This window comes from Pelecanus crispus, chromosome 2, assembly GCF_030463565.1.
Source record: "Pelecanus crispus isolate bPelCri1 chromosome 2, bPelCri1.pri, whole genome shotgun sequence".
Classification (NCBI taxonomy): domain Eukaryota; kingdom Metazoa; phylum Chordata; class Aves; order Pelecaniformes; family Pelecanidae; genus Pelecanus; species Pelecanus crispus.
Window position 1 is genome coordinate 43,774,770 of NC_134644.1, and position 15,615 is coordinate 43,790,384.

At 38.8% G+C, this 15,615-nt stretch overlaps 1 protein-coding gene across 3 annotated transcripts in view; it reads right to left on the bottom strand.

Moving 5' to 3' along the window:
* The window catches only part of THRB (thyroid hormone receptor beta), a 33,821-nt gene that overhangs the window by 12,368 nt on the left and 5,838 nt on the right, over positions 1 to 15,615 (bottom strand). For 2 of the 3 annotated variants that reach the window (XM_009481582.2, XM_075705065.1), the window contains exon 2: positions 3,688 to 3,788. In XM_009481582.2, coding sequence (XP_009479857.2) covers positions 3,688 to 3,788 — 101 coding nt within the window. Of the gene's footprint in view, positions 1 to 3,687; positions 3,789 to 13,831; positions 14,160 to 15,615 lie in introns of those variants that run through there. The other variant, XM_009481581.2, reaches the window with a different exon arrangement.

Sequence of the window (15,615 nt, forward strand, 5' to 3'; positions counted from 1 at the left end):
TGAAGTCTTATGTTTCTGTGTGTTAATTTTTTTTGTATTTGAACTAGAGAGTTTATTTTGAGCCCCCTTCTAAATTACATAATCATTTGGGGGGATATTAAGAGGCGTATACATACTTTTAATTAAAGAGCAGCTTGTGCAAATAGTAAGAATGGTGGTGTGTATGTGCTACTAAAGAATTAAGGACAAACAGTTCTACTCCTTTCTTCCCATCAAAGCCAAATAACCAACCAAACAACCAAATCTAGGCAAGACTAAGAATTTTGCAAATGCAATTTACACAATCTTTGAGTTTTGTTCTAAATAATGGATCCATAATTTTTAAATTATCTGTATTTCTGACAAGAGGATTTAGTTCATATTTACCACAGACCTCTGTATTCAAAACAAACATCACCAATAAAGATCCCTCTATATATAAATCCATTCTATCTACCTATCTATCTACCCACCTACCTACGTACCGACCTATCTATCATAATATAGATCTATATTGCCAATTGCAACATGGATATGAGGTCAGATCCTAAGATCATGCAAACTAATGTAGCTATGATTTATATGATTTATAATGTAGTTAATGATTTATACACCCCATAGACACTGGCCTTAGGTAAAGAAATGAGATACAACTTATCTCTGAACATTACGGACCTAATCCTGGTACTAATTTCAACATGACTTTTTTCACTGACTTCCGCAAGAGCTGGATAAACTTCCTAAGACCGCAAGATACGGACAAGATTCAGACTTCACTTTAATTTCAAGTTTCACTATTGTTTGAGACCATCTACATTCATCAGTGCAGCTTGGGACCACCCTGACATAGAGAACACACTGGGACCCTGGTCCTATTTGATTGAGGCCACTGAGCATGGCTTTGGTTCCAGTGAAAACAATGACAAAATTCAAGTGACATTTTACCTAATGAATAGTCTCTCCAGCTGGGATTTTATCTAATGAATAGTCTCTTCACTTCACTAGGTGAAAGTTTGGTTTTAATCATGTTAAATAACACCCAGTAAAATCTTATAGCAGTGTGTAATTTCTTTTAACACAGAATGTTGAATTAAGACATATGGATAAGTCTGTATTTCAGCTTGAGCTCCTAATTCCAGTGAAGACAATGAAAAGCCTTGTCCTTATTCGAGTTTTCTTACAAGATCCAGCTCGAGCTAAGACTACAACTCTTTCTTCCTTAATAATGGTAAGACCTGAAATCTCAATTCAACTGAGTTGCACAAAGCATATGTGTGAGGCTTTGCAAAACTGGGACCTGTTGGGTTGAGCCAAAATCCAGGAAATCCCAGGCAAGATGTCCTTATGTGGGGTTTGGATTGGGTTTCAAACTCTCGTCTACCCAAGAACTGGATTTGGATCCACTCTCAACCCTGTGATGAATCCTAGAGACAGGACCTGCCCCTCTCCTCCCTGAAGATCAAAGATGGCTCTGGACAACCAGAGATATGGGGTAATCTCTAGTTACAGCAAGAGATGGAAAAATCTCTGATGAATCTCAGGAAGTGGTACTGAACTTCTGTTTTCCAAACCTTGCATGGGACTTAACGTAGCTCTAGCTTTACAATGGCAAGGCTCTTCACCACCTGTGTTGGAACCAGCTCGTATCACCTTCCCATTTCTTTGCATTTCTCAGAAACTTTTTGCAAAAAATCTCTTTGATCATCTCTAGACACAATGCGGTAAGGAAGCTGCTCTCTGTATTTGTCCAAACACTTAATCACAGAAGTGTTAGTTTCATCAATAAAAGAAAGCACATTTTATTGTAAGGCAACTACTCTTCCTAAATTCCTTTACTATGCAGCTATATAGCAATAGATGGAATAGGTACAGTCCGGAGAAACATTTCAGTGACATCAGAACTCACTGTTGGTTTATTTGTGCTTAAATTCCTTACAATTTACTCTTCAGAAATGATCTGTGAGGATGCTTTGTTCATGAAAGCACTTGCCAAAACAAATTTTTGGCTGTCAGCCCTGATTAATGTTGTTACAAAATTAAAGTGATTTTGAGTGGAAGCAACTAGTAAATGTCAAATTCATTGAGAATTGATTACATATAACTTTGCTGATAAATCATACAACTTCAAGTGTGTATGCAGATTGTCCAAAGCATGGGTTGAAATTGTCCACACAAAACCCCCCATCTTGTACAATGAATACATTTGCAAGAACAACAACAAATCAAAACAAAACAAAATGGCCTGTTTGTAAGCCAACTATAAGTAGGAGAAAGAAATTAATTACTTTTTGCAAATGGTTGGCTCGGTTCCTTGTGCACATAAGCATTATTTTAAATTGTACATCAGACAGAAGAACTGTATCTGAAGATAAAAGTAGATTTTGTATGCTGTATCTTTAAAATCGCGGGTAGACATAAGAAGAAATACTTCAGCTGAAGTAACAAAAACCGCTGTAGGCAAGCTGGTGAGAGATATAGCTATTCAGCTGGGAGCAAAGGATATTTCATAATGCCACAGTGTCAATTACTTCTCATCGTATCTGAATTAAGTCATATTCATACATTTTATGTATTGTTATCATCTGGTGTGTGGGATGCAAATGTAACAATCACTTGTTTGGTTCCAGTTTTTTTAATATATAAATATTTTTTCATACATATTATGTATGTATGTGTATAAAACCATTATGAATATTACCACAAACCTGCTACACATAAGATATTTAGGTCTTTGTGCATTTAATAAATGTAACTTAGGGCAATGCTGTACAACTGAAGGAACTACTTCAATGCAAGAGTTACTGTGATGTGGAGCTCTAAAGCCAATCCAAAACCAAAATCTCAGATTCAAATATTCCAGACTTTGGGGATGAACAGAATACTTAGTGGCTTAGTCCCATGACTCTAGTCCATGACATGTGTGGTCCTATTTGTTTAGAAAAACATAATAATTTTTTAATTTTCTGCAGGAAAGAATAGCTTTCTTACAGAATCTCATGCTCGTCAGGCAAATTTATGGCAGTGAAATCATGTAAGATGTGCCTGATTGTGTTACTTTTTTTTTTTTTTTTTAAATTTATTTGCCCAAAACAATCTCTTTTTCAATTTTGCATGTAGCTTTGGAGATGCAATTTAGGGCTGAAAGCACATTTCAATATGCTTAAGTTTAAGAAGTAAAAACGTTTTTTTTGAAACAGTTTTAACTGGGTGTCAATGTTCCCAAAGCGTTGGATGTTACTGTTGTATGAGCATGTGGAAGGGATTTTGATTTCTGCTTCTTTGCAGTGACGATGAGAGGCACTGGAAGACTGTTAATCGCTACAGATTCTTCATGGCCATAGGCAGAATCTCAGCTATTGCATAAGCAGCTTCACTGGAGTTGCTGGGAGTATGCTGATGTACACTGGCTGAGAACACAGCCAAAGAAACATTAAAAAATGGAAATGTAAAAGCTCACAGTTAAACAACAACAACAAAAATCTAAATGTCTTGTTTTCTTTTCAGAAGCAAACACTGCAAAAATCAGCTATACTTCTCATGCATATGAAGAGCAGCGGCATAGCCAGATATGGCTTATCGTCAGTACTGGATGTTCTTACTTGCTTCCAATCTGTCTTTGTTTTATTTGACAGCACAGTTCAGGCAGTCTGTATAATGGAGGAGCTGGAGAGCTATTTCTCATTCCCACTTTCCCACTGTGCCATTTACCTTGCAACCTTCGCAAGTGATGCAGCGATAATGATATCCGGTGGCTTTGTCCCCACATACTACACATAGCTCATCCTTGTCTAAGTAACTGGGTATATACCCTGTAAAGAAAAAGAGAACGTGGTGTGTAAACTCAATGTAAAATGATATGATACACTTGATATAAAAATATTACTTTAAAATCCACTTGTCTATCTGAACTCACTGAATTTCCTGAATAAAAAGCTTATACTAATAATGTTACAGACTTATTTAAACATAGTCTATAATATCTTCTACTTTTCAGTTTCAGCATCTACTGGTCAAGAGGGAGAAGCTGGAACATGATTGCTCTCTCCTGAGTGAAATAATACCTCAGAAAAAGAAATATATTTATTTTTACCTCAAAGGCTTTGATGTGAATCAAAAAATAACTGCGAGACATACAGTATATTCCTCTATTCTGTTTCACAAAAAAACCAATATACTTGTATACTGAAGATGAGATCCCAGGTTGCAGGGTGACTCAGGGACCTGGTCATAAGATATATTTACTGAGAGATTGTTTGTTTCAAAACAGCTCCACAGGTGTGGTTAGAGAAGTACCAGCAACAGATAGCCCAAGCTGTATTGATCATGCCTTACCTGGGCGTGTTCTGCAGGAACATTTTATATAGCCTGAATTTAGGGCAAAATATGTGGGCATTCAAATATGTGTGTGTGTGTACGTGCGTGTGTTAGAATGACATTTTCTGTTTTAAAGTGGTTTACCAGACACCCAACAAGTGAAATCAAATATCACTGCTATGAAAAACATTGGCAATGCTTTGTTCTTTTCCCACAGTGACATTTGTTTTGATAATATAAACATATTTTCGATTTGAGCAAAAACCCAAAACAATTCTGATGGCAACCAAGAAGTAATTCTAAACTACAGAGGACTTTGAAACAGGGTAAAATACAAATCTTTCAAAACAAGTGTTCCCATGACTCAAAATGAACAGAGTTATGGTACATAACTTTTCCTTCTGAAAAATCTCACTGTACAGATGTAACACAGAGATCTCAGATTCACTTTGAGGGGAGAGAGGAAAGTGCAGCTATTTGTGTAACCGCGTAACATTACTGAAGTGCAGTAAATATTTCACAGAATCCCAGAATGGCTGAGGTTGGAAGGCACCTCTGGAGGTCATCTGGTCCAACCCCCCTGCTCAAGCAGGGCCACCTAGAGCCAGTTGCCCAAGACCATGTCCAGAAGGCTTTTGAGTATCTCCAAGGATGGAGACTTCACAACCTTTCTGGGCAACCTGTGCCAGTGCTCGGTCACCCTCATAGTGAAAAGAAAAGATTATTTTATTCCCTGTATTTCTATTTGTGCTCATTGCCTCTTGTCCTGTCACTGGGCACCACTGAGAAGACTCTGCCTCTGTTTTCTGCCTGATGGGGGATCAGATATTTATACACATTGATAGGACCCCCCCCTTGAGCCTTCTCTACTCCAGGCCGAACAGTCCCAGCTCTCTGCCTCTCCTCATAGAACAGATGCTCCAGTCCCTTCACCATCTCTGTGGCCCTTTGCTGGACTTGCTCCAGTTATGTCCATATCTTTCTTGTACTGGGGAGCCCAGAACTGGATCCGACACTGCAGATGTGTTTTACCAGAGCTGAGCAGAGGGGAAGGATCACCTCCCTCGTCCTGCTGGTGATGTTCTTCCTGACGCAGACCAGGATGCCGTTGACCTTCCTTGCCTCAAAGACACACTGCTGGCTCACGTTCAACTTGCTGCCCACCAGGAACCCCCAAGTATTTCATTGCAAAGTGCCTTCCCACCAGTCAGCAGCTAGTCTGTACTGCTGCATTTATTACTCCTCCCTCAGTGCAGGATTTGGCATTTCCCTTTGATGAACTTCAAGAGAGTCCTCTCATCCCATTTCTCCAGCCTGCCCTAGGTCACTCTGAATGGCAGCGCGCTCATCTGGTGCACCAGCCACTCCTCCCAGTTTTGCATCATCTGCCAACTGGCTGAGTGCAATCTGTGAGTGCAATTGAGGGAGAGTCCTTTGGATGTGGCTGCCTGCAACACTATCCCTTGCCACTGGCGTGCCGAACCCACCTGTAGCACCGCACGTTAGACTAGACTTTAAGCTTGCTGTCTTCATGCAGCCCTCACACCAGTATGGCTTGGCACAGCTCAGGGACTCAGCACACCAGTCACATGGAGGGCAACCAGCTGCAAGACTCAGGGCAGCAGAACGTTGTTGAAGGATACTGCAAGGGGGGGTGGCCATCATCTTCCTTTGACTAACAAGCCAGAGGGTCAGCTCAGTAACTTAAATGAAGCTCAGTAGCTTAAATGAAAGTGCCTTCCTAGGGCTACGCCTGCCAGAGGTTCTCCAGAAAGAAAAGCCCAAATCAGAGAGAAAAATACTTGAAATTACTTTATAGAAAGAAAATTTAAAGAAATTTAAAGAAATAAAAATTTAAAGAAATTTAATTTAAAGAAATTTAAAGAAAATACTTGAAATTAACTGAGCTTTAAATACTTGAACTTTCTGAGGCTATTATCTCCATCCTGGCCCCCTTTTGCTCACACCTGTCACCGCACATGCAATATATACACAACACAGAGCTGATGCGGGAGGCAGAAGAGTCAGCAAAGGGATGCAGAAGTTTCCACTAAATTTCTTGTAAAGATAATGGCTTCTTGTTACTGATGGTTATTGCTATTCATGAAATGCAGACTTAGCGTAGCATAGACTATGTCCTCTAAAATTCAGTATCCCTGGATTGCTTCCTCAAGAATTACTTCTGAATTAAATGCCTTGATACTTCATTAAGTATATGATCTGGTTAGCACTGCTCATGTAATGGCAGCTTTGTTCTATTGGAGGAGCAAGAGACTGCTTGTCTAAACCGCTTCCTTAAATATATACAGTAGCTTGCGCATGTGACCACTGGTGTCCATCTCCTTCTTGGAGTTCCATGACTTTATCCAACCCAGGAAACAGTTTCCAATCTGGCAGAAAAGACACATCTCCTACAGGCACTCTGAGTCAGAAATTAAAAATGGCATCCTTACATGCAACCACATCCCCAATTTTGCTGCATCGGAAGTGTTAAGTGCCAGCTATTTAAGCTATTTAAATGTTAAATATTATGTTCATCACTTTTGCAGGATTTGCCCATGTCACAACGTAGTACACACTTTGAACTCTTCTACTGATTCAACAGGAAACACGGATAGAAAAATCTTATCCCAAGAAATCATGGGCTATAAAGTGTGAAATAAACACCTTCTTTCTATTACAAATCTGAGTGATACGTGCACTTTTGTATATTTTTAACCCTCCTTCCAACAGTTAATGGGGTTAGAAACTGCTACAAAGTAGGAAAATTGGACCTTCAGCAGTATTTTAAAAAGATCTAATTCAGACAAACAGACATCATGCCAAGAGGAATAAGGGGATTTACGTTCAGTTCTTACAAACTGTTACATCCACTGTAAATAATTTCTAGTAGTTGCAAATATCCAGACTGACCTCCATACAAATTCAGTGCAATTTCATTTGTAAGACGTGCAGATAAGCAGCCTCAGTGCATTTTTGCTGCTACTCAGAAACAATATCAGCAGGAGGAAATTCAACAGTGTTTCTCTAAACTTCGTACCAGCATGGAAGCTGTGAATAGTGCAGTGGAGATTCTTGGGGGAAGCCATGGATGGCAACAGTTGTCTGTGGGATGGTTTGAGGAAGAAGCAGAGCAACAGACTTCTCTCACTCCTTGCAGCACTTGGGGAAAAAAAGAGGAGGGCCAGACTAATAGGGGCTTGTCTCTCATATCAGCAAGTACTTTGGCGTCTCATGTCTTTAGTAACTCCTATGAAAATAAAAACTCCTATGTGGAAGAAGCAGATGCTGTCTGGACAGAGTAAGCCAGGTGCTCCCTTATGAAAGAAGAATGTCTGACGACAAATCTCATGGGAACACTGGGTAGGTTCCCATTTCTGGTATTAATATTTTGTCCTTTATTTCTTGGTCAAAGCCTAAGTAAACAGCTAAAAGGAACCGTTCAAAAGCAACACCAATCTCACTGAACTGTACAATGATAACCAATACTGTTCCTTGGTCTTTCAAGCCTCTGTCTGTCATATTCTAGCACCCTCATGGACTATCATTTGGTGCATCCCGTACGATCCTCAAAGTTAACTATCTGTCAAGTATGACTTGACATTGTTCATCCCAATGCCCACCTTGGATCTTCGTTTGAGTGGAGAACACCAATCAACGACCTTGACCTGCCATGTCTGGTGTTCCCCCTGCAGCCTAAAGCAACTCCTTTGCTCCCCAGACTCCCACCTGCCAGTCCGCCTAATCTTACTGTCTTGGCAAGGCCAAGTACTCAGCAGGACCAGTTGCCCCTACTGAGAAGAATATGTTGTATAATCCATTATAACCAATCCTGATGGCCATTTACAGTATCTTTTAAATTGTAACTGTAGCTTTGTAGAGGTATGGCAAGAAACAATTCCTTTCGATAGGAAAATGCACGTTGACTTTGCCCCAGCAGCCGTAAGGACAGAACGAGATCTGCTAACCTATGCAGTCATCTGAGGTACTCTGTTTCATTAATACTGTATGCCTACACTCTCAAATTACCATTTGCAGGAATGATACCTTAAAGCAGTATATGTGACCCTGCACAGTGTAACAGATTGGAGAGACACAAATGAGACACTCGGTGGCTATTCCTCCCTGTGCCCCCCCCCCCCCGGCAACAAGGCAAAGAAAAGCTATTTAAATCAAAACAACCCCTGAAAAATGATACTGGTTTTTTTTCCTCTGTACCTGGCACACGTTAAAAAAAAAGCATGTTTTGAGAAAAGTAAAGAACCGATTTCAGTTTTCTCTAAGTATCGTTGCACAGACTTTACATCTCCAGGTCTCTGTCTGTACAGATAATGTAATATTGGCTTAGAGATTAAACCACAACTTAAAAAAATTCTAGGACCCAAACCATATTTGACTACCAAACAGGGATATAAGTGACACTGACACAAATTATGTCTGTATACCAGATATTCCTTATTAGCTTGTTCCTGATCTACCATAGGCTTATACCTTGCAAGCAGAAAAAGCCATTTTTTGCTACTGCACAAGGACACTTGTGTTTTAAGACCATTATTAGGTATTTTGATTTTCACTGTACACTGGCAGAGTCATGTTTTAAATATATTCCCTGAAATCTTTCTTTCCCCTGGTATGGTATGGTATGGTTTGCGTGACTAGAGATCACTCACTAAAATGAGGAGTTTAGGACTTATCAGTAAGCTCGTATTCACTTACTAGACACTGCAGTATGAAAATGAGAAAGATGAAATTAATTACTACCTTGAGAATCCTCAACTGTATTAGAACTGAAAAGAAAATTCACACTGCTGTTCTACGGATTCCATAGTCACATTGTAACTCTTTGCAAATTATAAAAAATTACAAGAACCATCCAGGTATCATCCTTGATACACTTGTGTAGAAAAAGCTTAAATAAGAGTGTTTATCGGAGAAAGCATAGAGCTAAGTGAGAAAAAGCATACTCCGTTCTTGTTTGTGCTATTATCAATATTTATCTGAAAGGCTGGGCTGATACACTGATCCTTGTTTCCCACTTTCTGTAAATTATTCCCACTGAGAAAAATTGTTTATTTCTCCATCGAGCTTGGAAGCACCGAGAATGTTGTTAAACAGATTCACACGTTTCTTGTTAGCTAACTGGCTTGCCTGTCTGCAAGTTTGATCTTTGTTGACATTCTTTGATTTATGGAATTACTAAAATTTGGCGAGAGATTCCGCAAAGACAGGATTTGGAACATTTTTTATAGTCTCTTTTCCTTCAATGACTTTTCCATATATTAACCCTGTTCTTTGGGCTGAGACAGAAACCTTATCCACAGCAGTGCATTTTGCACAGATGTGCTGAAAACATTTTAGCCCAAGCTGTGTTAGCACTTAAACTGCTGTGATCAGTACTGCACCTGCATCCATTTCCAACTACAGGTACAAAATGCACTACTGTAAGACTCAGACCATGCAATTTTTTTCCCAAAATTATGTGAATGTTTTTAGAGACTATAGCTTAGTATCGCAAGTAACTTACTTACTTAGAAATCTAAGCCTCACTGAACATCAGTTTTACTACTGATGCAAAAGCGAAGTATGACTTACTTCACTTCCTATCCTTCATTTCATTGTGGAAAGGTTACAGTAAAGGAGCTGAAAACACTTTTCCCACTGACATTTTTATCAAAGAAGAAACATGTAATTCCAAATGCATAACGATTTGCTGAATAAGATGCAATTTTTCTGATCAGTGCTATCTCCTTAGATGGGTGTTCAAGAGCAAAATTAATCATTTTTAAGCCCCAAATAATTGTTAACATACTGGGAGCTGCTCTGCTACAAAGGCCAAGATGACAAATGCTCAGTGTTTTTGCAAATTGATTATATGCACACATACTCCCTGCACTGATGAGAAGACATTTTGACATAACCTCCATGTTGCATTTTCTTAGCTATTCAGAAAGTGCCCTAATGTTTTCACACCGCTGAGAACACGGTTTGGACTAATTCAGTCGCATACTCTAGCAGTCATACAGTACATATTCTCAGCTGCACATAAATTGTCTGAGAAAATATAAAGGGAAATAATAATGACAATTACAATTATAATAATAACAACAATAATAACCTTCAAAGCCCCATGCTCCCACCATACCAAGAGCCCTTAAAAAGGTGGCATTAACCTCACCTTGTATGTGGGAAGCAAGGTGAGACGCAGGGCTGAGGAGCTGGCACTGCTACAGCCTGACTCAAGAATTCCCACCTGCAAATCCTTGCTTTGGGGGGCAGCCTCTGGTTACTTCTGGTCTGCCCCGACAGAGCCTGAAGTTAAAGCCTAACTTCATAGACACCTGTGGCCAACTTTCACTAACTTTGTCCGGGAAATGACTGTGCAAAGGGAAGTGAAACCCAACTCTCATCCCGGTTTTAACTTTGCAGACTTATTTCCCACATTGTCCAAACGGCCAAAATACTGCACACACTCCAAAACATGGGGATACTGAGGTTTCCAAACCTCTGTACGTATTTCTTTTGCACTTTCCTGACTGTGCTACCTCTACCCTGTCACTGGGTACTCCTCGTCAGCGTATGAGCAGTGTGAGGAGATCCAGGGACACTTTTGCCTTGGATAGGGACACTTGCTCAGCCTCCGTGCAAGGGTAGGGTGGCACGGGCTCCCCTGGAGCATCACCCGTCCAGCGTGCAGTGCTGCAAGCTCACCACAGCCAGCGGCACTGTAAGAGGGGAAAAATATTCCAGTTTAAGCTCTCTGGGACAGAACTGGGAATAGCACCTTGTTCTCCCGATGATGAGTCCTGTTCTGCTCATCAGATTTCACAGACTCATGTAGAAAACAAAGTGTATCTGGTTGCCTGTCTCCTATGGCAGGATCAGGTCCAAAAGGGCTTCCTTAATAAAACAGTAAGCTCTTGCATGAATATTGTGCTGCTACCTTTTAAGATGTACACTACAGCACAAAAGAAAATGGAGCAACAAGCAGATACAAAGGTAAAACTGCACATCCACCTCTTGATTTTCTGGAGAACAATTTTTTCCTTTAGAATTCAAGTCTTTCATCAGAATTTGTGACAGATAATCAGGAAATAATAGTTTTTGATGTACTGTAATAACTGGAGCAGCTTATGTGCTTTCTCGTAGAGTAACTGGCTATACTTTCTAAATACCTTTTTTTTTGCCTTTAGTGACACATTGCTGGGGTCTTTGGTTCTTGTTTTCTAAAGTTATTTTCTGAATTCTTCTAAAGTGACATAAAGATAGAGAAGTAATTACAATCCCCTTCATAAATGATAATTTTTTCAGCATATAAATGTTGATTTTTTTTCTTCCCAGAGGGAAAAGAAGACTTTAACCACTTAATAACTAGCAAAAGTTTTGATAGGAAAAGACTCCATGTGCTACTGTAAAGTACAATCGGATTTGAACAGCATATTATTGAGATTACTACAAATTTAAGGGGACTAACAGAAATACCAACTGCAACAATCAAGACTCCTCATGAACACCTGCTTAGGGACTTAATTTTGCTTTAATGGGCTATTACCAAGGCTTCCCTAACAAACTCCTTTGTCCCCCGCCCCCCAATCAATTCTGGATCAATACAGACACACATGCCCTGTGTAGAGCCTTCTGTTCTTAGGACAGGATTAAAAGATTCGTTAGTTTTACGATAGCTTGGTTAAAAGATGGAAATTAAAAAAAAAAAAAAAAAAGAGAAGATGCACATGTCCCACACCGTTTAGATCTCTTCTGCTTAACAAACTCAGCATGATTTGCACAGGTTTGACAGAAGGGAGGCAACTTTTTATTGATTATCACAGTAATAAGGCTCTAAAGAATCCTAAAGCACGTTGCTCAGTCTCCGTGAACGATCAATTAAAAGCCTGCTTGAGACGGCTTCCACCAAATTCACTGCCATTTCTTAGTGAAACTGAGGTAGTAGAAAACAAGGGCAGACACGCAGTTTTGAACAACAACAACTCTCTATTCTTTCAACCAAACAAGTACAAAAACTTTAAACAGAGCAGATGTCAGGTGGCTGAGTACTGAAACAACCTACTTAAAGCTCTGATCTAGGTATACCAATTATTATTTATAACCTTTAACATTATGAAAAATGTATTCCTTCACTGACTTTGCAATAGCAAATTTTTATTTTCTCTAAGTTTATCCTGAGTACTACTTCTCTTTAACCAAAAATAAGACATGGAAAAAGTCTACGAAGAGTTACAAATTCATTAGTTAAAACCCAATAGCAGATAAATAGCCTTAAAAAGCATTTAAAATGTTGCACAATACAAAAACATGCATTATCCACAACTACATTTAGTGTGCAATTTGATCATGTTCTTACAGCTTCCTAGAACAGGATTTTTTAAAATATTTCCTTTATTATGAAATACAATGCTGTTCAAAGTATAAAATTAAGACATTTTTTCTACCAAACATACAGATTTACTGCACCAAGTGCTAATGAATAGGAAAGGGAAATATTTCAGTTTTCCATGTAGTTAGTAAGATTAAGCAGTCTACTTTTTACTGCAAAGCCCCTTTAAAAGTAGTAAACGGTGTTTTCTCTATCTACCTAGTTACATGAGATTCATCTGGGTTTTGGATAACTGCACACAGAAAATCTGGTCTTAATAGAAAAAGGACATTATGCTGGTACAACAGACTGTGTACTTTCATTCTTTAATAATGTGATTTTAAAGAAACACAGAGAATGTAGACTCTGTATGCGTCAGTTTGCTTGTCTGAGTTCAGAACAAGTAACGCCAGAAACATCTCCAAGTGTTAGTTGGTATTTTGGGCTCTTTTTGAATCTGCTTTGCTTAGTTGAAAGCAAAAGAATAAATTCTAAAAACAGGCAATGATTTAGCCCTGAGGGAGCAGATATTGCACTCTGATTATCCCTCACAAACATATTGATTAGATCAACTTTTTGGATGCAGAATAGTCTCTCTTGCATAGATATATTCTTGAATTTTCAGTCTTTTTTGCTTTGCATAATCAGAGACTACACAGTTTTCACTTAAAAGACAGTAACTCTAGTAAATGTAATCATTTTCCCATACATATTTACAGTTCTATTTTCAAAATATTTTGCCTGAGTTGCTTAGTAAACCGAGTTCACATTTACTGATAACGAGGACTCACACAAATTGTTTGTATGTAAGCAGAAACACAGCTCTAAGATGCAGAATATATAGTGACGACATTTCAGAAGAGAAACTTTCTTATCTAGCTCCCTGGTGAATAGCAAATGAACTTAATAGCCCCAGAAAGGAGAAAACAAGTGATATATCTGCAAATGTCTTTTACAGATTAAGAAAAAGTGCTTGGAAATCCTCATCGCTCACAGAAAACCTTACAATCACCTAGCAACCTATGTTACTGCTGCTTTCAATTTTGAACAGGCAGCCTTCACATTCAAAGATGTATCTGAGCCAACTGATGCAACTGTAAGTTTAAAGCAAAACAGAAACAAAACCAGAGCATATTTTTTTTTGTTATTTAAATAAATTGCCCCTACCTTTCTTCTGAGAGTACGATGGCGACTGCACTTGAGAAAAAGTAGGTTTTTCTTCGGTGAAATATTCAGGTTGGTTGTACTGATTCAGGGCCATGTCCATGTCAGAGTACTCGCTATTAAACACGTTTCCAGGGTAACTACAGGTATAAGGCTGATTCACCGCCCAGGCCTGTTCCATATATATGTTGTTACTGTGCAGGACCTGAGCATCACAACTGCTGTAACCCTGATTATCTTCGATATATGTGCAATAATCAGTGGACTGCATGTAGCAATTGCTACCAGCAGCTGGGTGCACTTCATATATTTCTTGCATACAGTAGTTCATTTTGTTACCCTATCTCAGCTTCTACTTTACGTACACACACACATGCATACACACGCAGGCATGCATACACATGGAACGGGAGAGGAGCAATGAATATACACCAACAAAGTCGACTGCAAAACAGCCCGTTTTAGTTTGGAGCGGCACCTGATGTGCTAAAATCCTATTTATATTGGGACGGCTTGTGAACTCCCCTGCCAGTCAAACATATTGGGAAGCAGATTTATGACAGTCAAAGGTCTTAATCTGCGACTGTAAGTTAATTCCAAGGGAAGATGGCAGGCAGGTAGCAATGACCACCAGACAAAGAAGCGACATCCCGACAACCCTCCTGTTCCCCCGTTTGTCTGGAATAATCATTTTATAAACCATTTCCAGCTTTTCCAATATGATTAGAAAATGATTACTAAGGCGAGAACACAGTTATGTCACTGTAGTTGTCAACTTAAGTGTGAAGCATTATAAAGACTGCTTAAGAACTCCCAGAGGGGATACGCTGAAAATCCTAAAATCAATAATCCTGTTTTTCAGCATTAAACCATAGAAAATCCAATAGTGCTGTGCTGATGACCCAAACAGTAGTCTAGTTTTACAAAATTTAGCAACTTAATCTGTCATCAGCTTTATTGATTTTGTTTTACAGAATTACATGCATGAATCTCCCCAGCCTTCCACACATACACAATTCTCCCCACTGCCTGGTAATGCATTTATGGGAAAGCAGCTTTTCTAAACTTCAGTGATTCAGGGAGGTAATTTCTATTGAGTTCAACAGGTGGGAAACTTCAGAATAATACAATCAGCAAAAAGAACACCGCTTAAATATTATCAATAAGCTAATTGCTTTACTATTCTGCTTTGTTATCTTTTATGTTTCAGTAATGAAGTACTTTTAGAAGTGTATTTTTTTTGTCAACATACTGAGTAGGGTAAGGAGGGGATTTTGCTTGTTTTGGCTCACCTATGAGCTATGAACATGTCAATGCCACTACAACAAAAACTACATGATCTTATAACTGCTTAATGCACCCTAAACCTCAATACCGTTAATATACCTTGTTTAATCAGCCATTCTTTTTGATCTAAAAGAAATTATTTTATTTTTAACTTACATTAGCTTCTAAAAACCAAATTTTTTACTAGGTAAAGTATGTTTTTTCTTTACAGCACAGCCAAAATATGGTAAAACTTGTGAAGTCAGTAACAAAACAGTATCCTCCTTTAATGTCTGTTCTTACTATTAGGAAACAGAATTATTACTGATTTGATAATGAGGTCTTAGTTTTCTTATTTCACTGATTTTAAACAATCTACAGGATTGCCAAGATTACCATGTAGGTTGGCCCTTTTTCATCTAGGATCTTAAGTATACATCTAACAACCTTGATGAACATACACCTAAATGGTCCTCAAAAGTTCAGCGGAACAGGTAAGAACTGGGCATGACATGCACACA